Source organism: Stigmatopora argus, chromosome 11 (genome assembly GCF_051989625.1).
Source record: "Stigmatopora argus isolate UIUO_Sarg chromosome 11, RoL_Sarg_1.0, whole genome shotgun sequence".
NCBI lineage: Eukaryota > Metazoa > Chordata > Actinopteri > Syngnathiformes > Syngnathidae > Stigmatopora > Stigmatopora argus.
This window is the reverse complement of record NC_135397.1, coordinates 14361159-14387571: the sequence shown is the minus strand read 5'-3', so window position 1 is coordinate 14387571 and position 26413 is coordinate 14361159. Positions and strand designations below refer to the sequence as shown.

The window sequence follows — 26413 nt, the reverse complement described above, 5'->3', positions numbered from 1 at the left end:
TCTTCAAATCCTTATTTGCCAACTAACAATATTGACTACAAATCATAGCTTGAAGTAATAACCCTAGCCTGAAATCCAAGTACCAGAATTGAATTAAGAATTTCGCTCCCCTAAGGTTTGCCATTCGTGTTTCAAGCCTAAATGAGGAACTTTTAAACTTCTTTGAGATGGAGAAAATCGTCATGCTCGTGCATATTAGAGTGTGAATCAAGGATGCCAATGTTGAGGACTTGATTTTCAATTCAAGTTTAAAAAAGTGCAGCTTCACCCCGAGCACAAGCAATAAACATACGTCTTCATCAAGTATTGTCGAGGGGATCCATGACACTTGCAAACAATGTGGTTCGGTCAACATGACCCGATTTAAAAGCAGTGACAATTGAAAATGAGAAACCTGGATCATAAGCAGACGTACAGTTGCGCAGTCGCTCAGTGCAGCTTTCGTGAAGCGTCTTTTTAGAGGGGTGTTTAGCACAACGTGTGCTGAGCATGGCGGCTTTGTTAAATCATACTATTTCATTCTGCTGTGTGGACAGAAAGACGACTTGCCTCGCATAAAAGCTGCTGGGCGCCACGGTTTTTTTTTGGCACGCACTGTCAAAAAGGGACTTAGGGGGAGGAAGGGGTTCAATTTTGCCTGCGCATGGTCTGCAGCACGTCGACTGTCCTCCTGAAAGCTTTTTCTTCTTATTTTTCTGCTCCCAGTAATCCCCCTGGAGCAGGCTCCTGCTGCTCCCTGGGGGGTGACGGTGGGAAACTGGGGGGTGGAGGGTGAAACGACTGGGATGCTTTACAAAAATACTGAGGAGGTAGATATTCACCGTTCCTTCTTGCTCGTTGAGTTTTCTTGAATTTGCGATGTCATTGAAGGCATTGTCGGTTGAGAGAGGCAGCTGAAGGTGGAAAACCAGGAAGTGAGCGTTGCGGGATATTCTTTTATCTCGTCCTAGATACTCCTTATAATTGTGTTCTTTATAATGAGGCCAATTAGTGTAAGTATTATGATTTCAAGACTGTTATCTATGTATGTTATGTAATCCTAGGACAAGCTGTTTTTAAATCCTTATTACCATGGTTGTGAGTATGTCTTTATAACTTATTCATTTTATTTTGACCTTACATGACCTTTAAAGATTTCAAGTAAGGGATTTTGGAGAGATTTATGGTTTTGGTAGGATTTTGGTAGGATTTGAAGGTAATGTTTTAAGTGAATTTTAGAGTTTCAAATAAACGTTCTCTCGGTGGAAAGGTTTCATAAGATTTAAATCTGAATTAAATTAAAAGTGTGGGTTATAAAACCTGGTTAGCATTTCAAACAAAAGTTAAGGTTTGAAATCTTTATTTTAATGGTTTGAAGGTAAGGGTTTGATTTCCAATGAGCTTATATTACAAATATTGGGGATCATATTTTTGAAGACACTTTCAGAGTTTCACTTTAAGGTTTTGAGCCTATTTTAGGGGATTAAATGAGAGCAAATTAGGGTTTGATGCCACTGTTATGGTTCCAAGGTAACGTGTGTATTTAAGATGTTTTTTTCAGTTATGATTGGCCAGGGTTATGATTGTATATTAGGCTTTCTAAATTAGGCTTTTAAAGTTAGATATTAAAAGGTATGAAAGATTTTCAAACGAGGCATTTGGGTTTCAAATGAGTATTTGAATCTACGGTTAAGGTTGTAAAACAAGGTTGTGTATGAAGGTTTCTAGCGTGCTTCTATTCCAAACGTGGCTTCAGGTTTTGCCTGGCTTTAAGAATGGCCGAGATCAGCGGTGAGCACCTGAAAGTGCAAGGAAGCTCGAGGACAGAGTAGCGAGGAAAACGGAGAAAGAGATGCAAAGACGACGGCATACGACCAGAAACAGACAGGACAGCGCGGCCCCCGCTAAGTAGCTTTCTCCCGCTTATTGGTTTCAGTGACTGCTCCAAACTATTCTTCCCATTCTCCCTCTCTCTTCCTCTCTTGCCGGCTGGCAATCCCCCCTCAGCCCCCTGCACCCCTCCGCGGCGTGAAAGATAAAGCGGACGGGCCCAACTGTGTGGCTGGCCCTTGTTCACAGCAGTGGCCTTTTGAAGCCAATTTTCCAGCTCACGGAGCAGAGAAAGACGAAGAGAGACGGGCTGTGGAGATGGAGGCACTCGGAGGAGAGTCCGGGGATGATGGGATGGGCGGGGAAGGGAAGCGAAGGGCCCGCAGAGGGGGCTGGGAGGTTTTTACGAAGGTGAATTAGGATTAGACTGCAAGAAAACAACATTAGTTCATTGGTTGCCAATGACGGTGTGAGACGTCCAATTCAAATGTTCACTGCTTGCCATCACAGTCAATATGTGTTGGACATCTACCAGAACCAATCAGTTACTAACAGGTATGAATAGCGTTTTTAGGCTAAATCAGCATGTTCATAACAGGATTTATTTTTCACAAAATAAGTACAACTTGCAATTTAGGTAAATTCACCAGTTAATCAAGCCTTAAACTACGTTTCCTGTGAATATATTTCAGTAAAATACTGCACATACCCTTAACCCCCATGTTTTTATGAAAAGAAACAATAAGCAGAAAAATGACGGGATGTTTTGTGTCACAGTATTATAATATATAAACAACGAAGTGACAACATATTTCAAAAATTGACACTGTCAAAATGCTAAGGCACGTTGGATTGTAAAGTCTGGTACATTGCATCAAGAATTTGTAAAATAAGATGATGGATTTTAGAGAAATTATTTTTGTATGGGGGAACATTTTATTCTCTAGATCACATGTGTCAAAGTGGCGGCCCGGGGGCCAAATCTGGCCCACCGCATCATTTTGTGTGGCCCGGGAAAGTAAATCATAAGTGCCAACTTTTTATTTTAGGATCAAATTCAAATGAAGAGTATAGATGTATATTAAATTTCCTGATTTCCCCCCTTTTAAATCAATAATTGTAATTTTTTAATCATTTTTTTTGTGTTTTTAAATAAAATCAAAAATAATTTTGTAAAATTTTAAAAAATATATATAAAAAAAGCTAAAATAAACATTGTTTTAGATCTATAAAAAACTGAATATTCAGGGCTTTTAATCCAGTTCTTTTAATCCATTTATTTAAAAAAATCTATATTTTATATCTAAAATGGTCCGGCCCACGTAAAATCAAGTTGGCGTTAAAGCGGCCCGCGAACCAACCCGAGTCTGACACCCCTGCTCTAGATGATAATAGAAGTTATTTGAACTAGCAATCAAAATATCTATCACTACAAGTGACGATTTTATGAAAAATCCCAGAGAGAAAATTTGATTACAATTTTTTTTTCAAGACTAAAGCCATGCAGTTTGTTACATCTCGACCCTTTTTGTTCTGGCTGCTACTTAAGGAACACGTTCTCGGATTGGCAGACGAGATTTATAGATTATAATATCAATGCAGGCTGCCAATATCAACCAGCTAACAGCAACTAATAAATTATATATAGGCAACAATTTTGATAATTGATTAATTGTTTCGGAACATTATTTTATCCAAAAATGTCCAATTTTTCTCTTTTTCTTTGTAATATTTTATGAAATATGTGGTCTTCGACGAAAGCAGCCTGGTCTGGTAAATCAATGATAGTTACATAATTAAAATGTTCACAGTTCAACTTTTCTCAGCGCTTAGTTTTTGATTACAATGGAAAATTACAACTGAAAGATTACACAAGAATAATAAAATATTTTAAAATGTAATTTAAATAATACATTTTCCCTGACTGTCAAATTCTTTGTCTTTTCGGGAGCTGATTGGGCCATAGGGGTGGGGCAATGCACCTGTGCAGGTAAGCAGGCTGAGACGGGGAGTGACAGTGCACTAGCAAAATTTTAACAACTGAGGCAAGGTTTTCAAAAAATTACTAAGACTTCGAAACCAAAGAACAAAATCTTTGTACCTTATTATTCCGCATAGATTGCGTGACACCTTAGTTTGGACTTTTCTGGCCATGAGTGCCTTTTCTTTAGTTTATTCACCGACTTGGTCTTGCTACCTTTGTTGTACTTTGTCATACTTGCCTTTTTAGGCGTGTTTAAATAAATCACCTATTCATTCATATTTCTGCTTCTGAATTTGTTGTGGATCCATTCCTCAATGGCTTTCTGTTCACAACACAGACAATATATATATTTTTAAATCTCAAAACCGGATCTTTAAATTTCTTGAAGCAAATCCACATTTTACCCATCTAATTCATCCGTTGGTGTTCCTACAGTAATGAAGAAATGAAAATACTTGCTTCCCTTTTCCTCCTCTTTCCAAACTAAACGTTTTCATTTCAGGAGAAGCGTCTTTTTAAGATGTTTCTTGTTGCACAGCCATGCAGCACTGCCAATGTCAATATTAATTAAAACCAGCAAATACAGATCAAACAAGTGTAGGGAAAGTGTTTGGCAACAGATAACAGGGGGGAAAAATAAAATTACATACACGCGTGCCTGTTGGGACGAAAGCCTTCATCTGTTGTTTACATTTCATTAAGAAAAATGCAGAATGTGTTTTTATTTTTTTTGATTGAAATGAAATTTATTCAGTATCCTTGGTATATATGTATATATATATATATATATATATATATATATATATATATATATATATATATATATATATATATATATATATATATATATATATATATATACTAATAGGACAATTCAGTGCACTAGTAGGACTGTCTTAATAGAAAATCCTTCTTTTGAATGACATTTCTGGAAAGCAGGAGGACAATTTTGTATGTACGTATTAATATTTCAGAACAAAGGCTCCATATTTTCTCCTTTTGAATCATGCAGCTATAATAAAGAAGGATCTAATTCATGTATTTCATAGGCTAATAAGTTTAACTTTTTTTTTTACTTGTTTCATTGCTTTGCTTTCAATTTTCAACCTGGAGCATCATTGTCACGTTGCCACTTTGGGTGTGTGTTACTATATGTATATGAAAAACACTCAGTGTTTTAGTGCAAAGTAGCACGTGCTCAGTGTACATTTTGGAACACACCTATAACGATAATGTTCCCGACAATGAGAAGGAGATTTATCTACAGGTACAGGCCAACTTTTTGAGAGAACACCCATGGTGCCACTACAGAAGAATATTTAAAGACTAACCATGGCAAGTTAGGCATAATAGAATCAATATCTACAGTTGTTTTTTTACAACATGGCTGTTGGTTGCTAGCTCTGACAAGAAGAGCTGCTTTGTAAATTCAATAAAAACTCTGATGAAGAAGGCTTCAACTAATGCTTGGTGCCACTATATAAGAACCAGTGTTGGTCAAGTTACTGCTTTCGAAAAGTAAAGAGATATAGTTATTGTTATTTCTGTGAAAACGTAATCAAATTCCATTACTCGTTACTTAAAGTAACTATGTTACTTTACTTTAGGGATAAAGCTTTAAGGATAAAATGTTTGGATGACCACTAATTCAAGGTGTCCCATGCCTCGTGCCCATAGTTGGCAAGCTTAGACTCCAGCACCCCCAGTAATGTTTGAATTACAGAAAGCCTCCACTCTCAGTGTGGTCCGCACTTGCCATTGTAGGGTGTTTTTTATTGTCTCTGACTGGCTTACTCTGACATTTTGCCCTATGCTAGTCAATCAATACACCTATGCCAGCTGACTTCGGGCCAGCGGCAGAGGACACCCTGAACCGGTGGCCAGCCGATCACAGGGCACGAGGAGACAAACAACCATTGACGCTCACACTCATACCTAGGGGCAATTTAGAGTGTCCAATCAGCCTACTGTGCATGTCTTTGGAATGTAGGAGGAAACCGGAGTACCCGGAGAAAACCCACGCAGACCCGTCGAGAACATGCAAACTCAACACAGGTGGACCGACCTGGATTTGAACCCAGGACCCCAAAGCTGTGAGGCCGACGCGCCAACAACTCATCCCCCGGGCCGCCCACCAACTTTAGTGTAAAATAAAATATGTTCTTGCTCAAATTCAAGATATATAAATTCCTCACAGCACTGATTGCCCAAGCAATGTCACATGAGCATCTGCGGCCAGGGATGGTCAAGCGGGGCATGTTATCGTGAATAGACATAACGAGTCGATGTGTCTTGACCTCCGCGGCAGAGGCTCCACCGAATCCCTAGGGTTCGATCGAACCCAGGTTAAGAACCACTGGTTAAGAACCACTGATTTAAAATGAAGAGGAGAAGGGGAATATGAATGAAGGGAGGGGTGAAAGCCTGACTTTTCTGAATGCAGAGAGACTGAGAAGAAAATGGGTTTAGAATGCCGGACAAAATTGGAACACATATACTAGCTGGAAGCGATTCAAGTCACTTTTGCAAAGCGTTTGCTCCATTTCACACCGCACATCTGAGAAACAAATGCTGGGGATACACCAAAAAGTGGTGAAGGAGTGTGATAAACACTTCTAAAAATTAAGAATAAAGAACTGACTCGCAGCATCTGCTTTTGATGATTTCAATATTCATGTGTTGATTGGAAACGCTCATCCACATTCTCGCCTTAACGTGGGGCATATTTAAGTATGTGCATAGTTAAGCCCCTCATCGGTAAATTGGGATCTTTCGTGTTTTTTTGGGGGGAGGCGGGGCAACTGGTTGAGCTGGAGGGTCCTCGCCATAGGCCGGGAAGATTTTGCGTGTGGGCGTCACTCGCGCTTCATGCTGCTGTGCCGGCTTAGTCTCAGCTTTTGCATATTCATGCATGGAAGGTGCGAAAAACGAGTTGCAATGAGAGAGGTGGAACCCTATCGGTTACGAACATCCCGACAACCATGCAAGCAAGAGCGGAAACGGCACTGAAAAAAACATTCTGATGGAAAATGTTAACCCGTTCGCTGGCATTGATGGTGATAGACATCTAACCCATTTGGACTAGAGGGGTCATTTTTTTTTCTAAATTAACAATTTTTTTTTATTTAAAAATTTTACGAATATCAAATGCCAATGGATGGTCACTACCAGACCCCCCCTAATAGCAGCAGATGAGTACTATAGTTCCTCAAGAGACAGAACGTCTACTGCAGTGTGAAAAGTTGACTCAGACCTGTTTGTGCATTTATGATATAAAATGCCTATTCCATTCAACTTTTCCTCTAGTTTTCAGCAGTATTTGATACTGTTTGTGTCTTGATATTTTTTTCTAAGTGTTTCAATGTTTGTTTTTGTACTGGAGTCTTTTAGAAAGGTGTTTATAAAGTATAAATTCCTTATTATTATAAGATTGAGAAAAAACCATTTTCTATTTCATTATCAGCTATTGGCTGTCATAGGTTTCCAATCCATTCTTACTGAGAGTGGTGGGCAATAATCTGTAGTCAGTTTTGTATTCAAAATGGATTGGATGTCTATCACCTTCTTATCCTGCCACATACTTCCACAACAAGAGTCGTCACCTTGAGACTTTCCATGGATGAGCAGCTGAGCAGAACCAGGTTGTTCCCATGCGCATTTTTGGAGGTCCAGGGCCACAGCCCCTCATCATGATCACTGGACCTCCACCAACACAGTGCTAAGTCCTGCATCAAGTTTAGTGCAAGGCCTTGATGGAAGCGATGCGCCCATCCTGGCACCTCCACACTTGTCACCTAAGAGAACAAAAACACATGCAAAATTCTTGAGTATGTATTCGCCATGTTACACACTACATGCTGGACGCAACACAACACCCCCACTTTCCACAGTAGATGCACATATCGCCCTGGTCCAGTGGGCTAAGCTGGAGGAGAGTCGAGGAAGGAAGAGGGGGGCTAAACTAATCCAGCCCGGCAGAAAAGTGCTTTCTGCTTATTGCTGACCAGCAAACGCTGGTAGAAAATATATAAATATATATCTAGGAAAAGATGAGAGGGCATGTGCGAAGGATAGATATAGTGTGTTATTATTAAACCACTGATTCCCTCCCCCCATTTTCCCCAATCTGTCAGTGATCTCCCATTCAGCGGTTTTGGGCAACACTTTGTTCCCTTTATCGTCTACTAGGCTGCCATCATTTTCATTCAGCTCCATACACACAAACGCATGCAACAGTGAAGCTCAGATGGGTACGCTACTACACAGAAATAAGTTTTAACAAACACATTTTGCTTTATGGAATGGAATGTCATTTTGGACATCCTGCTCCTGATTTCACAAGTGAATGCTCCTTAGTTTGAACCGAAACCTCTTATTGATCTAAAAAACTCAATTTATTCTGATCGCTCTTCTTATCTTTTGGACGTGTCCATCCGTCATTCACTCAAACAAGACTTAGTTCGCTACCTATAAGCTAATTGTCTCCCTCACTCTTATTCTTCATTGGCAGCTTGACATGTCATGTCTTGCGGATAGAAACAAAGGTTACCGATTGCGTGTTTATGAAGGAGCATTATGACAGGCATTCTGTCAAATAACTCGTTGGCTGCATTTGACACCGGTAGATTTCCAATCTATTTTGACTAGCATGGTTATCAGCGATCGAAGGCAGTGAATGAGTTGTGTCTCTTGCTGTTGTGAATGTTCGACCCAAGGCAAAATGTGCCAGGAGAGCTCATTATGAAAGGAAGCGTGGCAGACCTTCCCCCAAAATATGCACCTGGCTAAAATGAAGCCTCACAGAACAAAAATAGACATTAATAATAAAAGATGAAAAACAGAAAGGTTGTGTATGAGCCAATGATGCTGAGGTTGAAGTTGATGGTTGCAGCTGCCTCAGGTGTTGGGAAGTTGTGTTAAACATACATAAAAACGGATTACAATAATTTATAAATCATGTTATCACCTATAAGTAATTGAATACACTACAAAGGAAATATATTTACTGTATTTGTCTAACTAGAAGTCACACTGGAGTGTAAGTTGCACTTTTGGGGGCAGTTTATTTTAATTTATCAGAAACAAAGAACACATTATAATTACTATGATTATATATAAACATTAAAGAATAATAGAAAAATATGGACCTGTTAATGTAACATATGAACAGTTTGGTGGATAACTATAACCTTCAGATATAATCTTAAATATTTACAAATATATGTTCATTAACATGAATATGAATATTTATTTATTTAATTTATCAGAAACGAAGAACACATTATAATTACTATGATTATATATAAACATTAAGGAATAATATAAAAATATGGACCTGTTAATGTAACATATGAACAGTTTTGTGGCTAACTATAACCTTCGGCTATAGTCTTAAATATTAAAAAATATATGTTCAATGACATGAATATGAATATGTTCATTAATATGTATTGTCCCTTTATTAAATAAATTAAACTCCAAAAAGAAAACATGCAAAGTTGTTGGCAGAAAGAGTGAAAAAAAAACATATTAGTCGCACTTGGGTATAAGTTCAAAGCCCAGCGAAACTGCGAAAAAAGTGCCTGGAAAACACGGTAATGTTCAAACTGATAAACTTAGCAAATATAATAGTTTAACTAAAACATTTATGGCAACATTTGCTCCCCTTATTAATTATTGCAATTCCCCTTATTAAGTGCCAATAAACCATACATACAAATGCAACGCGGCACATATTTACTCAGTAGGGGCGCACTTAAAAGTCTAAAATTTTACCCAAAGTGGACGTAGTGCTCAATCAGTTGGTGCGCCATTTGTATGCACTACACTACGGATTAGAGCTGAAATGGGTAGAACGAGATCGCCTTTACAAAAAAACGCACTTCCCATACAAAAGTTGTTATTGTTACAATTTGAAATGATCAAAAAAACGTATAAAATATGAGAAAAACGTATAAGTTGGGTATGCCAATGTGTGTATGTTGCGTTTGTTACTGGTGTACACATTTTCCCCAAAATGCTTTTTAAAAATGTATTTTGTACTTATACAAGTAAATTTGATTTACCTTGATTGTGGAAGGCGAAATCTTTTCTATGTCCCTTCCAGTTTCATAGGTGTGGTCCCTGTCCTTCTTGTTGAGGAAGATGACGGCCAATTGACTTTGCTTCAGAAAGGACAACACGAGCAGCCCATCGCCCAAAACGGCTGAAACAAACCATAAAAAAATTGAATGATCATGTGTCATTTTCAATGAGGGCAATCAATTTGGACTGTGATAGGCCGCCACCAGTCATCGGATCGAGCGTCTATCGCCATCAATGGCACCCGATAAATTGAAGCATCTGGATGTGTTATAATACTATTAGTGCAATATTTCGTGAAATCTTGGTACCCATTCCTCACCCCCATCTCCCAGTTCTCTTAACCATTCTGCTTGACAAGCTCCGAGGCTTTTTATGTTATTGGTGTTATTTTATATGAAAACACTCGAGCCGTTCAACTTTTCAGCAGCCGCATTGAAACGCTGATTAGCAATTAAGAACCCCCCCAACACACACACCACCGCACCTAAACACCCCCACTCTCCTTCAAATTAATCTGTTTATGAAAGCAATTAAATGGCAACGAAGGAAGGGGGGCTGTAACACATGTCTCTCAGATATGCTGCTTTGAGTTGAATGAGTAAGGCTGCACCCTGAGATTTGGAAATCTAACCCACAATTAACCACGCTATGTATACGTGTATGTGTGTATTTATACACGCGGAGGGTGCTACTATGATTACACTTCAAATGAATTCCAAATTAATATGCAAATAGTCCAAAAGGAGGTGAAAAGACGGGTTGAAAACACAAAACCAGGCCAGGCGCCTTGCCGCTGTCCCTGTATGCCGAGTTTTGGGATCATGAAACATTGGTATGTGCAAAATGCCCCTGTGGTTTAAACACCATTAGAAAATTTAGAGTTAGGAGGTGATCTGTGGCTTTTAGTCGCAACGGTTAATGCAGTATACTAAGCATCTTTGTGATAGATTAAAGGCAAATCAAGTTAAATGCAGTTTAGTATTGATCTCGACGGGTGTCTATAAACGGGATTAGAATTAATCCCATTCGTTCCCAAATGAAGGAGAGGATATGAGAGCGGTCTGTGCAGCCAATGTCGGACCAGGTGGCCCTTTCGGTATTAAGAGTCCAGACGGACATGACCCCCCTTCAAACATACCCCCACCCTTCCGAACACAAGCACAACTGCAAAAATCAGCATGAGCATATGTCAACATACTGTACAAGGAACCCCCCCATATACCGTATTATGTCTTTTTTTCCGTAAAATCATCTCATATTACATTTTTCAAATTACTTTCTCACTGTGTATTTTTGAAAAGGGCTGCTTTTAGAACAAGCCAAATACTGTATATATCAATTAACATTTTTTATGTTAATTTCCCCAATATTTTTTTTGCAAAGAATTGCATATTCATTCTCTTTGTATTATTACATTTTCTGTTGAAGAATGATTTTATTCTAACATTGATGTTTTTTCGAGAAACAAAAATCAATCAATCAAAACCTCTGCGTCTTGATAAAATAGTTTTAAATCTTTGATTTTAAGTGTATTTTTTGTAAATATACATTTTTTTTCTAATAATATAAATGATTTAGAAATGATTCATTCATTTTCTGAACCGCTTTATCCTCGCAAGGGTCGCGGGCGGTGCTGGAGCCTACGAGGCGGGGGTGACCCTGAATCGGTGGCCAGCCGATCGCAGAGCTTTTTTTGCCAAAAAATATTGGGGAAATTAACAACCATTCACGCTCCCCCTCATACCTAGGGACAATTCAGAGTGTCCAACCAGCCTACCATGCAAGTCTTTGGAATGTGAGAGGAAACCAGAGTACCCGGAGGACACCCACACAAGCCCGGTAAGACCATGCAAACTACACACAGTGAGAAATGACCTGGGATTGAACCCTTGACCCCAGAACTGTAAGTCCGACATGGTAACAACTCGTCCACTGGGCCGCTCAAAACAGTAAATATAGTTTTTTTAAAAAGTTATATTTTTATTAAAGAGTACAAACTTAATTGAATATTTTTGGTCTTTAATTTTGAAAGGCCCATTGCTTCCCAAACGAACAATATTACATGAAAGCAGACAGTGCACACAACTTGAGACCATGTGTTTGTTTTGCTTTTTGGAGTCCAGACATTCACACAAACACTGCAAGCATGTACAAAAAGCAGCCCTTTTCACACAAAATCAACATAAACATATCCAACACACTCCCATATGAAATATATGCAAGCACTCACCCGCCAGCATAAACAAATGTAATACAAATTCACGCATGCACACACATACACAGATGCACATAAACTGGAAGGCACATCCCCCTCTAAATCCATTTAATTCCATCTCTTGAGCAGCGTGTTGACATAAGAGGCCAATGGGCTTAGCCAAAGCACATTTAAAACAGCAGTAAATGAAACCGGCTATGAAAAATCACTTAAGGACGCTTAATCGCGGAGCACATGGGCGGCTCGTCGGCCAAAAAGGACGCGGCTAATTCTTTGATGGAGCAAACATATGTAATCTAGCCCTCACTATGATGCAACGGAAATACGGCCGTGGAGAACGCGGACAAAGTTGAATAAAGGAGAATTATCCGCCATTGTTACACCACTAAGGCATAGAAGAAAGATGGTGGACCTGGCTGGGACACACTGGCTCCTCACAAGTCTGGCTGCGTTTATTCTAATCCGGGAGTCGCATAAACGGGATTATCTTCTCCATTCGCATATTAAAAAGGAGTTTGTTTCTATGGCACGTTGAAACAAAAAGGGCAGCTGGCAAAGGATGGACTCAATAAATATGAGACATAAAGACGCTGCAACATCAAAAGCACCCGTTTGTTTGAATATGTCAACAATTTGACTGCAGAGAAAATCAGTCAAACTCAAATAAACTTTTACGCAGTCAAACCTACGTTGTTTCAGTGGTGTTAGAGGGGGATGCATCTAGTAGCCTGTTCCACTTTAACATCCGGTCCAGGATTACATTATCCGCAATTTTCTTTCTAATGAAATACAAAATAAAACCTTTTTGTTTTCCATCAGTTTTTTTCCTCAAATAATGTCAAATTTGAATGTTTCTTCAATAAAATTAAATTTAACCCAACCAAATTAACGTTGTATTCTTCAATAAAATTAAATTTAACCCAACCAAATTAACTTTGTAAATATGATACTATTCTCAGATTGCTACAAAAGGCAGCGCTCTTATAATTACTTAAAAAAAAAATTAAAAAAAATAACAACAAACAACTTCAACCTAAAAATATTATAGACGTGGGCAAAAGTGTTCTGAGACAACCTGAGCAGTGGTGGTGGACTTTTGGCTTATACTGTGCCCAAATATGTGTTGGCACATAGAGAAGTGTCAGAGACATTTACAGAAATGGTTTGATTACAATTGTCACCTCAAACGCAGGTGCAATAAAAGTTATGCATAATATCTCTTTTGTTTAGGCCTGTTTCATTAGTTATTATCATTAAAAATTTTAACTTGATTTTTTATCTCATCTTATTTCAATATAGGTTTGATTTGTTAGCGTTTCGGCCTCACAGTTCTGGGGTCGAGGGTTTGAACCCAGGTCAGTCCTCACTGTGGTCCTCACTTTGCCTGTTCCCCAGGTTTGTGTGGGTTTTCTCCGGATACTCTTAGCGCCGATGTTTGAGCCGGCCGATCGGCACAACGGCCACTGTGTGCGACAAGGGCAGCACGGGGCAAGCTCGGCCCGCGAACGGGACGCTCCTGGCGGACGCGAATGCCGTCCTGGTCGGGGTAACGGCCCCCACCGGATAATGAGCGGACCATCCGACCAAACGCTCGCTTTGTGGGCACTTATTCTGTTTGTCATGGAGTTCTAAAACCTTTTTTTATAGTTGTGTGTTTGCGTGCATGGGTCTGTATGTTTACTCAGATGGCACACCAATTCCACCCCATTGGAAAATGTCTTTGTATTTCTTATTCATTTTAATGTCTTAAAATTTTTTCCCTATATTCTTCTGTTTTTGTTGCCCACAAACTTAGATTTGAATACATATTTCATACAAAATAGATTGTAGGGAGCTTTAAAGATCGTGAAGTGAATTATGCTAATTCAATTTAAAATATGCTTCTACTTGCGAAGAATCCAAGTTACAAAACTACTTCTGGAACGAATTAATTCCGTAAGTAGATGTACCACTGTACATAAAGAATACAACTTTATTCTCGGAGTGCCTCGGTGACAAGAGTGGTTAGCACGTCCGCCTCACAGTTCTAAGATCGAGGCTTTAATCTCAGGTGGGTTTGCATATTCTCCCTGTGCTTGTGTGGGTTCCCCAAAACATTAATGGTAAATTCGTTAAACGCTCTAAAATTGTCCCTAGGTATGAGTGTCTAAATGCACGGTTGTTAGTCTCCTTTTGCCTTGCGATTGGCTGGCAACCAATTCAGGATAGTCCCCGGCTACTGCCAGTTGTTGGTGAGGATAGGCACCAACACTCACGTGATTCCTATGAGGATAAGCGACTATTATGTAACTTTTTGCAACATGTTTCCACAGAACACCCACACACACAAACTCTAAACTGTATGTCTTAATTGCACGTGGCGAAGTGAACTCCCAAGTGTTCGTCCTCTGATTACCTAACCATCCTAATTTAGCGAGTGACAGATGTGAAGAGAGCTACACTCCCACACAATCCCCATCATCAGACCCCCCCGCCCCGAATTCACCCACGCCCGCTCCTACAAGCATTACGCTAATAATTAGCGCAGTAGGAGGCGGCCTATCACGTGACTACCTGTGGGCTACCAGTGCGTTTCTATTCTGTGTGTAATATGTATGTATTTTTTAAGGAGACAAAGCATTGCAAACAGTCCCTTGTCTTTGCAAAAGATAGCTTTTATTACATTTACAAAAGGCGGATGTGTATGCGAGAGCGCGGCTTTATCGTGTGTCTTGAGGCCAAGCGAGACAGCTATGTTTTGAGCAAAAAAATGATACAGAAACAAAGAAATAATTAGCAGATTTGGGTTGCCGCTTATTCTCTGCTGAGCAAGGGCAAGTGGCAAGGGAGGGGAGGCAGAGGGATAAGGTAAAGTGGGGTGCGGGACCCCCTGGAGGAACCCGCAATGGAGGAAAAACACTGATGGATGCTCTTAAGAGAAGGCCCCTGGACACACAACACAAAAGGATTTGTCCGCAATTAGCTACCAGAGACGGCTTGCTCACCTGTGGCACCTGTATTGTGTGTGACCGTGTGTGTGTGACCGTGGAAATAAAAGGATGTGATTAAAAATGTGGTTCCATGTGTGAGGAGCAGGGAATAAATGGTCACGTTTCAGTCCCATTGGCGATAATAGACGTTGAATTCATTTTGAATGGCGTTGATTATTCCCTCCTTGTAAAAATGGTTTCGACACCTTGGCATCAGTGGCAGCCATTAAATTAAACTCCAAACGTTGTAAATTTGACGTTTCCAACTGTATTTGTCAGACCGCAAGCCACCGCTTTTTTCTCTTGCTTAATAACATAGAGGGGAATTTATGGAATTTTGCAGCCTAACGGTCTTCATGCTTTTCTTGTTACAAAGCAAACATTTTTACTCATCAACCTTACTTTGCGACCCAACTAATATATCCAACAAAAATCTGAGTTGAGACAGTAGTGGGGCCAATTTGAAATGCATTGTCGAGCACAACTTTATCGTGGTTTCCTATTGGGAGCATTTCTAACATTTTTTTAAAGAAATTATTTATGTGTAAATACTCATTTGTGTCAATGGAAGACCCTTGAAAAGTGATTTGAGTTTTACATTGGGTAGTTTGATAGACGATATCTATATAGTATATGGAATAATATACAATATATTTCCACAACAACATACTATGTATGGAAAAATATACATTCATGCATTCGTTTTCTGAACCACTTATTCTCACAAGGGTCATGAGGGGTACTGGATCCTATTCCAGTCAACTATAGGAATTGATGGCCAGCCAATCGCAGGGCACAAATAGACCGACAACCACTCATACTCAGTGTTCAACCAGCCTACTGCATGTTTTTGGGATGTGGTAAGGAACGGAAAGCAAAAGGAGAAAACCCACACAATCAGGAAGAACAGGTAAACTCTACACAAGAAGTTCCGAACTGGGAATTTAACCATCGAGCTCAAAACTGTGAGGCTGACGCGCTAACCACTCATCACCGGGCTGCCTCAATAATAACAAATGAAATGAAAATAAATAATAGAAAATTATATGATACTCACTGAATCCAATTCCTTTAAAAAAAAGATCTAATGACTTTCCACAACTAATTACCAAAATCACACTAACATTTTTGTTTATCCCTGATCTGGATTTTAAAATCGCCCAGTCCAAATCAGGTGGTGTCTATAGGTGTAATATCTGATAACTATGAAAGACAAAAGGCAAGAGCTACTATGCTTGCTTTTCTCTCACTAACCCTCAGTCACGGTGTCACCTGGCAGTCGCACCACCAACACTCGGTCGATGCACACTTGATCAAGTTGGGGTCCGTTGAGGGTCAAGGTTACCAGTATGCCACTGCTAAGTAGCAGCTATTGAGAGAGAGAGAGAGACACACACACACACACACAACAAATTAGAGTGGGGAATACACACAGGGGAAAAAAGGCAAGGAGCAAACTGCAGTGGACCTGCTAATTTGTGGCCTGCTCTGGGAGGACCATGAGGTAGAGGTACATAAGGTTGAAATAAGAGTGTGCATGCGCATATCCGTGTGTGTGTTTTTGTGTGTACCTGGCAACAGTAGGTGTTCCTCCATCTGGTTTGAACGCAGGTGTTGGTCTGCAAAAGTTCCTGAATAAGCATAAAGGGTTAGGCAATAGAAAAGAAACAGGTCACTATCAGTCATAATCCTAAACCAAATGGGTCAAGCATAGCACGTGACATCTCCCTATTCTGTTATCCCTCACCAGATTATAAACACGAAAAACAGATTGATCGAAACATATTAGGTAATTGACTGTGCAGAGTAGCTTTTCTGCTTTATTACACTGGCATCGCTTTCTCCACTCATCGAGAACAAGAGCTGTACTAGTGTCTCTCACTGGTAAAGCAGCTTCTTTATTCCCACATCCACTCTAAAACACAGGTCTGTCCTCACTTTGTGGAGTTTGCATGTTCTCCCCGCGCTTGCGTGGGTTTTCTCCAAGTACTCCAGTTTCCTCCCACACCCCCAAAACATGGAGTTTAGGCTTGTTGAATGCTCTAAATTACCCCTAGGTATGAGTGTCAGTGTGAATGGTTGTTCATCTCCCTGTGCCCAGCTAGGATAGGCTTCCAGGACCACCCGCGACCCTTGTGAGGATAAGTGGTTCAGCAAACAAATGAATGAATGAGACCGAACGACCACAATTGTGGACATCACATTTTGGTTCATTTAGGTCACACTATATATGAAATATGCTGTTAACATTTTTTGATTTCAGTCCTTTACGAGTTAAAGTATTTTTTTCATATTAACGAAAAGAGTCACTTGTCCTATAAAGGGGTTAGTAAGTGTATTTTAAGAGTGGAGAGTGAATCTATGTCAGTCAAACCCACTTCCATTAATTGTGCAGGTGGTACACATAAGCGGACAATTGCCAACACAGGTTCTACAGCTTGCCCAGACTACTTTTGTGTGTGTAATGTCAGTCATTCCTGCCACATTCCAAACCCTGCTGCGGTGATTGGATGGGTGGAGAGAAGAACGGAGAAGGAGGAGAGGGCGTGGAGGTAAGCTATGTGTTCCTACTTTCAAACAATACTCACGAGCGAGCAGTGTGTGCGCGTCTGTGTGCGTGTGTGTGTAAATGTGTGTGTATGTAGTCACAGACAGGTTCCAGCAAACAAAGCCAGGTCTGTACTGGTGCCCCAAGTACAGGGGCGAGGGTGGCTGGGGTAGGCGGTGGAGTGAATGAAGGGAGAGGAAGGAAAAGGAGGAAGAAGAGGAGGGAGGATGGGGAAGGGATGAGGGGGCAGCCGGCGAGTCCCCTGATCCCCTCAAATATCCCCCTCGATGACAGAGCGGGGCCAAAAGAGAGGTGATGAGAGAGGAGCAGGGAGGCAAGAGAACAAACGCGAATGACGGGGAGAGTGAAGGCCAGAGGTAGCGCACAGAGAGAATGCCCCTATTTGTTAATCAATCAAGCGTTTCGGAAAGGGAAAACTCAGAAAATCCCCCGAGGGAGAAAGACGGGGGTTGAACGACAGAGGCGGGCACCTCTAGCTCCTTCAGCGAATCGCGGAGCCTCTCCGGACGACGGTTCGCAGGGGTCCACAAGTAGCCTCGAGCTAGAAGACAAAACCATGTCGGAGATCATGTGACTTGAACTTTTTAACAAGTGGAAACTGGAGAGAAAAAGGAGGAAGAATGCGAACAAAATCCAAACGTATTTAGCTGAAGTCTGACAGGGGGTCAATGCGGTGAATAAAAGGTGGTGACAACACAACCAAGATGGAAGTGATGCTAATTATGTTAGGGAAAAAAACTGAATAACTAAGGGTACTAATTAAAAAACGAGGCTATTGTTTAAAAAGTACTGTACAGATGTGAAATGGGGGAATAAAGACGTGTGTGTAACCCTTTTTAGGGTTAATGGCTATTTTTACTGATCAATAAAACAGCGGCAGCCCGGTGGAGCGAGTGGTTAGCGCATCAGCCTCACAGCTCTGGGGTCCTGGGTTCAAATCCAGATCATGTCCATCTGTGTGGAGTTTGAATGTTCTGCGTGGGTTTCCTCCGGGTACTCCGGTTTCCTCCCACATTCCAAAAATATGCATGGTAGGCTGATTGGACACTAAATTGGCCCTAGGTATGAGTGTGACAGTGTGCATGGTTGTCCGTCTCCTTGTGCCCTGCGATTGGCTGGCCACCGATTCAGGGCGTCCCCCACCTCTGTCCCGGAATCAGCTGGGATAGCCTCCAGCACCCCCCGCGACCCTAATGAGGATAAAGCGGTTCAGAAAATGAGATGGGATGAGATAATTTGAGGATATCTACTTCTTTTTTTTTACCTCTTTCTGTTTTTTTCCCATTTAAAACATGTAGCTGCCATCTCTCCCAATCAATATGGGTTGGATGCCATTAATTTGGGAAAACGGAATTACATTTTTATGTCTCTGGTATGATTATCAACACAATCAGAGCTGTTAAGTGTATGTTTATCTGCAAACACCATGTTTTAAAGCGCAATACGACAATAAAGTGGTTTTCCATTACAGTGGCATGGTCCCCAGAGCGGCGAGTGGAAGTGTTAAGTCGGCCGCTTTCAGCCCGGAGTAGGCCAACGTCCTTTCAAAAACAGGTCCTCGAGGATAGCGCGTACTTAATTGCTGCGCACTCAAGTTATCTCCCTGACGCCACCTCTCGCTTGGCGCAAAAGGCCTCCTTCATGTTGGCTTCTCCATCTCTGGTGGCCGAGCAGCGTGAGGAAACAGAACGCATAATTGAATTTGAGTATCTGCTGGCGGCCACATATAAACGACCTCAGCTTCAATGGTGGGAACAGTGGGGAAAAAGAGGGACTGTTGTTTTTAATGGAGTGCAATATCTGGAAAATAAAAAGGAAAGTTTTCCATTAAGAACGCATGGGAGGAGGAGGTAAACACTATGTAAATGCAGGAAGGGAGGGTGTGGTGGGTTCTGTGGCGTTGCGGGGCGGGGGATGTGATGAGTGTTCGTCTCCTGATAAGAGAGTCTGTATTCCACTACTGGTTGAGTGGGAGGGTGAGAATAAAAAGAAGTGATTTGCCCAAGACTCAAAATCATTACTGTACCTTCAGTAAAGTGGACTTTCTCATTGAAATAGTGATGCTCTTGGGTATTGGCTGTGTGGGGGGGAAAATACAGTTGAGCATTACAAGATGGAGAGGTCCCTGATACTCCAGTTTTTATGGTGAATCCTGAAAATCATCACCAAACACTATATAGTTCATCAGGAGTGGATACTAGAGACAAAAAAAATCTGTTTGCATGCTTCATATGTTTTAAAGTGAATGATGTAATCAGAAACCCTGCTTTCTGGCTTCCCCTACTACTTTACAGTATGTAGAATGTATCCGTTTTATGTCTTTTATACCATGTGGTCTTTGTATAATAGATGCCCAGCCGTGAGCAATACGGCAGGTTCCCCGCAGCTGGGCGGTCCTTTAGCGGTGGGTGATGGTGGATGCACAGATTAGGATACAATATTGCATCCTATTACAATTAGGTATGGCTTCATTTTTTGCGAATCTGTAAATAATTAAAACATTTCACACAATTGAGTGGGAGAGGAGAGAGATGTCTCTCCTCAACTTTCCTGTCATTGAATTCACTTCAAAATGGAACATGGAGTTACACTTGTATGTATAGCACTTTTCTGCGTTCAAGGCACGCCACTATTGTCACTATTTCCTCATTCACCTACTGATGACGCAGCATCAAGAGCAATGTGGGGTTCAGTATCTTGCTTAAAGCCATGTCAAGAAAAAACACCAGGGTGGGGGGAAACAAACCCAAAAACTTGGGGTTAGAGTAGGTCCACCAAACCGAAATGGTTGCTTAATACATACAGTAAATGACAAATTTCCTAACCAATTTCTAGTATGGAAGCATTACACTTTTCTATGCATCCTATTACAAATTGACATGTCCAAAAAAGGTTTAGTTGGTGAGATTGGTACTGATGCAAGATTTTGACAAAATGGCCGTTATGAATGATTGACTTGACATTTCAACCTGGTACAGGGATCTTCAAGACTGTTTCACATATCCTGGCACAATACACATGACATACTAGACATACTATACAGAACACAACATACTAATTCAAGTTGTCCGTTAAACTCTGGAAAAAAGGCTAAAAGTGCTGTTGGAAATTGTTGTACATACTATGGATACAGTGTCGTGAAAATGTATTTGCCCCCTTCCTGATTTCTGTGTTTTTTGCATATGTATCACACACACACAGGTTTCAGACCATCAAATCAATTTTCGTATGACACAGAAACAACCCAAGAAAAAGGAAAATGCAGTTTCTAAATGATGATTTTATTTACCAAGGCAGAACAAATAACAAACGTGTCTGGGCCTCTGTGAAAAAGTAATTGCCTCCCTTTGTTAAATCACAGAATAACTGTCACTAATCACAATTGTAGGAAAGCTGAGTTCAATTTCACAGGCCACACCTACACTTGATAACCAACATGTGTTGAATCAAGAAAACACTTAAATAGAATGTGTCAGACAAAGTGAAGTAGGCTACAAGATCAGAGCATCATGCCACGATCCAAAGAAATTCAAGAAGAAATCTGAAAGTGATGGACATCCATAAGTCTAGAAAAGGTTACAAAGCCATTTCCAAGGCTTTGGGGCTCCAGTGAACCTCTGTCAGAGCCATTATCCACAAATAGAGAGAACTGGAAACAGTGCAAAACCTTCCATAGAGTGCAACGACGACTCATCCAGGAGGTTGCTGGCGTCAGTTAAGGTCAGTGGTTCATGACTCTACTACAGTTTTCCCCAACTTTTTTTGAGCTGCGGCACACTTTTAGCATTGAAAAACTCCCAAGGGACACCACCATCTGCACCATCACCTCTTGCAATTTCTCGCGGCACACCTGACCATTGCTCACGGCACACTGGTGTGCATAGTGGTTGGGAAACCACTGCTCTACTATAAGAAAAACACTGGCCAAAGCTGGCATCCATGGCAGAGTTCCAAGGCGAAAATCATTGCTGTCCAAAAAGAATATAAAGGCTCATCTTACATCAAACGTCTTGATGATCCTCCACACTTTTGGAAGAACATTCTGTGGACTGATGGGCACTCGGACATTTCGTCGAAAGACGTTTGGTCCCCGGATGTTTGGTCGACCGGACGTTTGGTCGACCGGACATTTGGTCGACCGGACGTTTGGTCGACCGGACGTTTGGTAGAACGAACGGGGCGTCGACCGGACGTTTGGTAGAACGGACTCTCTCTCTCTCTCATGATTATAATTTTGAGAGCGAGAGATTACATGGTTGCTCGCTTTCAACAGTAAACTCTCTGTCTCTCTCTCTCATAATTTGACAGCGAGCGAACCCGGCGACCAAACGTCCGGGGACCAAACGTCTGGGGACCAAACGTCCGGGGACCAAACGTCCGGGGACCAAACGTCCGGGGACCAAACGTCCGGGGACCAAATGGCACAGCATTCCATAAAAAGAACAGTATACCAACAGTGAAGCATGGCGGTGGTTTGGGGCTCCCTTGCTTCCTCAGGACTAGGACGACTTGCTGTAATTGATGGAAGAATAAATTCTGCTGTCTACCAGCAAATTTTGAGGGAGAGAGTCCGGCCCTCAGTTCGTGCTCTAAAACTTCAGCGCTCTTGGAGCATTGAGCATGACGAGGTCCACCTCTGAATGGCTCAAAAATACAAAGTTAAGGTTTTGAAGTGGCCAAGTCAAAGTCCGGATTTAAATCCTATTCAAATGCTGTGGTGTGATCTGAAATGGGCTGTTCATGCTAGAAACCCCTCTAATATTGCAGAATTGAGACAATTCTGCAGTGAAGAGTGGGCCAAAATTCCTCCAAAGCATTGTGAAAGACTCATCACAAATTATCATAAATGCTTGATTTCAGTTATTGCTGCCAAAGGTGGCACAACCCTTTATTAGGTTCAGGGGCAATTACTTTTTCCACAGAAGGCCAGACAAGTTTGTAATTTTTTCTGCCTTGGTAAATAAAATCATCATTTAGAAACTGCATTTTCCATTTCCTTGGGTTATCTCTGTGTCATACTAAAATTGGTTTGATGATCTGAAACATTTGTGTGCGATGAATATGCAAAAAACTCAGAAATCGGGAAGGGGGCAAATACATTTTCACGGTCAGTAGTGTTCTGTTGACATTTTCCACAATGTCTGATATCATCATGACAAGCCAGCGTAACTATACTACAATATTTCAAAATGTATAAAATCACCAAAAATACACTGGTAATCTTGGCTATATTATGTTATGGCACAGCTCTATATTCATTCATTCATCTTCCATTCCACGAATCCTCGAAAGGGTTGCAGGGGGTTGCTGGAGCCTAACCCAGCTGACATCGGTTAAAAGGCAGACTACAACCTAGACTCATCGCTAGTCAGCCGTAGGCGACAGAGAGAAAGACAAACGGCCGTGCGCACTCACAATCATACCACCATCGGTGGGAATTGCACCCGCGCGTGGCTCATTCACAGCCTTATAGTTGGGGCATTTTTGGTCCAAATTTTTAGGACTGGAATTTGGTCAAAAATGGCTCCTTCGGACAAAAAAACTATTCGATTTCAGGCAAGATTTCCCAACTCATTGGTTGCCAGTGACAGTGATATAGATCCAAATTATTTGAACTGGGAGTGCTGGCAGTAAATAATAACATTTCAGTGCCACTGACGTTGACATACATCCAATCTATTTTGACTGAGAGGGGGGGGTGCAGCAATTCATTACTGCCAACCCTCTCAGTTAAAATTGATTGGGCGTCTATCACTGGCACTGCAAGCCAATGATTTGATTATTTAATTCTCAACTTCATATGTCAAACTCCATCATAAACCCGAGGGACCATTTTGGCAAACCATGCCCCACAATGGCGCCTCTTGGCCAGGTCGCAGCCAGCAAGATGGCGAGCCTTCCAGTTGGAACATCCCCTGGATTAGCAGTATTAATCAGATAAGGGGGTGGGTATTGGGGGCGGCTGACAGGCCCAGACATGGGCACCTGCTCAAGGAGAAGGCTGGGTGTGGATGGGAGGGGAAGGCTTCTGGTGGGCTATTTGGCTGCAGGGGACCCCCGAGGCGGTCCAATGAGCCTGGGTCTCCCTCTAGTGGGCACAAGACGCTCAACTAATGCACACTCACATAATAGTGCAAAAGCAAACGGTTCAGGGCAGACTACAAAGAAGAAGAATTAAGACATTTTACTGTCTTATACTAGAAGTTAGAGACAAAAATAAAATACAATGAAAATGCGTCATATATCTTTTGCTTGTACAAGCCGATTTGAAGAAGTAAAGTTCAAACTAAATTAAAAGAAAACAAGAGGTCACCACACTACTGTGTGTCCAGGACAGGTAAGGGGCTGCTGTTAAAAAAATAAATAAATAAATAGCGACTTTACATTAGAGCGGCCCCAAATGATAATTTTGATAGTCAACTAGTAATTACTGATGATTTTTGTGATTAATCTACTGATCTGTTCATATACTGCATAAAACATGATTGTTGTTATTAATTTGGTTTTATTAACACTTCATTTTTAAATAAAAATGCTTAAAAATAGAAATATTAACTTTTTAGCAAAGATCAAAAAGTAGAACTTGGACCATGTTCATGTCAACAATATCTCTAAATGGTAAATCCATTATCAAAATAGTTATAGATTAATTTGATCATCGTTTCGTTTCCAATTAGTCATTTTGTCATGGCAGCCTAACCAAGAATAAAGCAACTGTGTATTTGTGGAAAAGAAACAAACATAATTTTAGAAGGAATTTTAACAAGATCACAATTAAACTCAAAATGCAAAATCCGCAGAGAAAAAAATTACTGCACACATGTTTACACTTTGGTTCTGGTGTTGTTTTGCTTAGCAATAGAGTTCTATATGAAATGATAACCGCTCAGCCTTTTGGTGTAAATGGATTGGACCTCTATCGCTGTCAGTGCAGCAAATGACATTAACAACAAATGACGACACAATCATTGATGCCTGTTAAGATGAAATAACCCCACAGCTCCAATGACAAAAAAGGTGCCGCTTATGTGAATCCTCCTGGCCTCAGGCAATATATGGCCAGCCTCCACGAGAGGAGGGCCCCTTGCTATGGGATCTAGGAGAAAGTCAACAGTTTAGCTCTCCTATCGCTTTGTGGCAGGACCCCGGGTCAACATCAGCCTGGTGGTAATAATAACAACAACCTGTGCACATGTTTTACCATGTAAATCTCCCAGACTAACACAACCTCTGTGTAGACAAGAATAATCAAAGACCCACCTTACCCCTAAATAAAATCAGGATCTAAGTCGTGTGCGTGTGTGTGTTTGCATCCAAATACAACTTATCAGAAATACAAACAGAGCAGATATAAACACTATTTACCTGGCTTTTCTTTATTGCAGTACTGATATGTGCCAATATCTGTGTCTGTGGGGCGAGAGAGGGAAAGAAAGAGATGAGCATCGCGCTGTCAGGGTAAAAAAAAAAAGAAAAGAAATAAAAAACAGCACAAGACAAATCAGCAATTTTTGCACCATGGGATAAACAATCGCTATCAGGCACCGGCCTGTCCCGTCTGCCAGAAACGTGCTTTAGATAAGACCACTGGAGAGGGGTGGGGGCGTCATGCCAGGAGGGCCTGCCTGGATGGAAGGTGGTCCAAGAAGAAGAAATAGAAAGAAATTGATGGGGGGGCTGGGGTTAATAAAGACAATTGTTTCCATTTTGGCCTTTTGGAGAATCTAACCGACACGTAGACATTGAAAATAGAATCACAAAGACATGTATGAGCTGTTAACACACACTGCAACACAAACTGCAGAGGTGAGCATTTTTCTGCTAAACGTTATTTCAGCAGGCCCCAAAAGTCAAGATTCGCACAACACATCATTTCTTTATCGTGCTCACACTTTTTCTGCTGCTGAGGTCACACAAATAAAAAAGAACGAACACACATTACACACAGACGCACCATACTCCACACAAACTGTGAACAACTGAGTGTATTTAATGTTGAGCGGTAATTTAATGAATCTGGACCGTAAACATGGGAAACTATAGCACCGTTCTTTTTTTTATTAAAAAATGAACTAGAGGTATAAATCAATGTTATGATGATTACACCTTGAATTGGTGGCCAGCCAATCGCAGGGCACGAGGAGACAAAGAACCATTTACGTTGTTGTCCAACCAGCCTACCATGTATGTTTTTTGGAATGTGGGAGGAAAACGGAGTACCCGGAGAAAGCCCACGCAGGCCCTGGAAGAACATGCAAACTCCACAAAGATGGACCGACTTGAATTTGTATCTAGGACAGTCTGGATCAACACAGGACATGTGGAGTCACATTCATATGTTTTCAAACCTGAAAAGAAAAAAAACACTATCTTCCTCGAAAGTCCAGTAGACTGTAAAAAAACTGAGTGGAAGAAAAAGAAAACAAGAAAATGGAGAAACGCCGCAATGGAAGGAGATGGACAGATAGCTGCCGAGCATGGAAAGTGACAAAAATGTCAAACACATGGCCACTATCGAATCTTCTTTGAATTGGAAGGGCCGTCTATAAAGAGCCTAATGTTTGTGGAAAAAATCTGCAATAAAACCCAAATACAGTTGTACATCGACTTACAAAATTAATGGTTTTCATAACTTGTTTTGTAACAATGTTTTGTAATTTTTCCGAAATCGAGCCATATTTTATATGTAAATTCTGTACCACGTTCCACGGTCCTAAAAAAAAAAAACGCAACTAAACCGGGGGCGGGCAAACCGGTCCTCGTGAGCCGCTGTGGGTGCAGGT

At 41.0% G+C, this 26413-nt stretch overlaps 1 protein-coding gene across 1 annotated transcript in view; it reads right to left on the bottom strand.

Moving 5' to 3' along the window:
* Positions 1–26413, bottom strand: part of wdpcp (WD repeat containing planar cell polarity effector) — a 76638-nt gene that overhangs the window by 31001 nt on the left and 19224 nt on the right. The window contains exons 4-10 of the mRNA XM_077613036.1: positions 24996–25040; positions 19657–19707; positions 18101–18171; positions 16633–16692; positions 16316–16430; positions 9859–9998; positions 7396–7587 (exon numbers count right to left, since the gene is read on the bottom strand). Coding sequence (XP_077469162.1) covers positions 7396–7587; positions 9859–9998; positions 16316–16430; positions 16633–16692; positions 18101–18171; positions 19657–19707; positions 24996–25040 — 674 coding nt within the window. The remainder of the gene's footprint in view (positions 1–7395; positions 7588–9858; positions 9999–16315; positions 16431–16632; positions 16693–18100; positions 18172–19656; positions 19708–24995; positions 25041–26413) is intronic.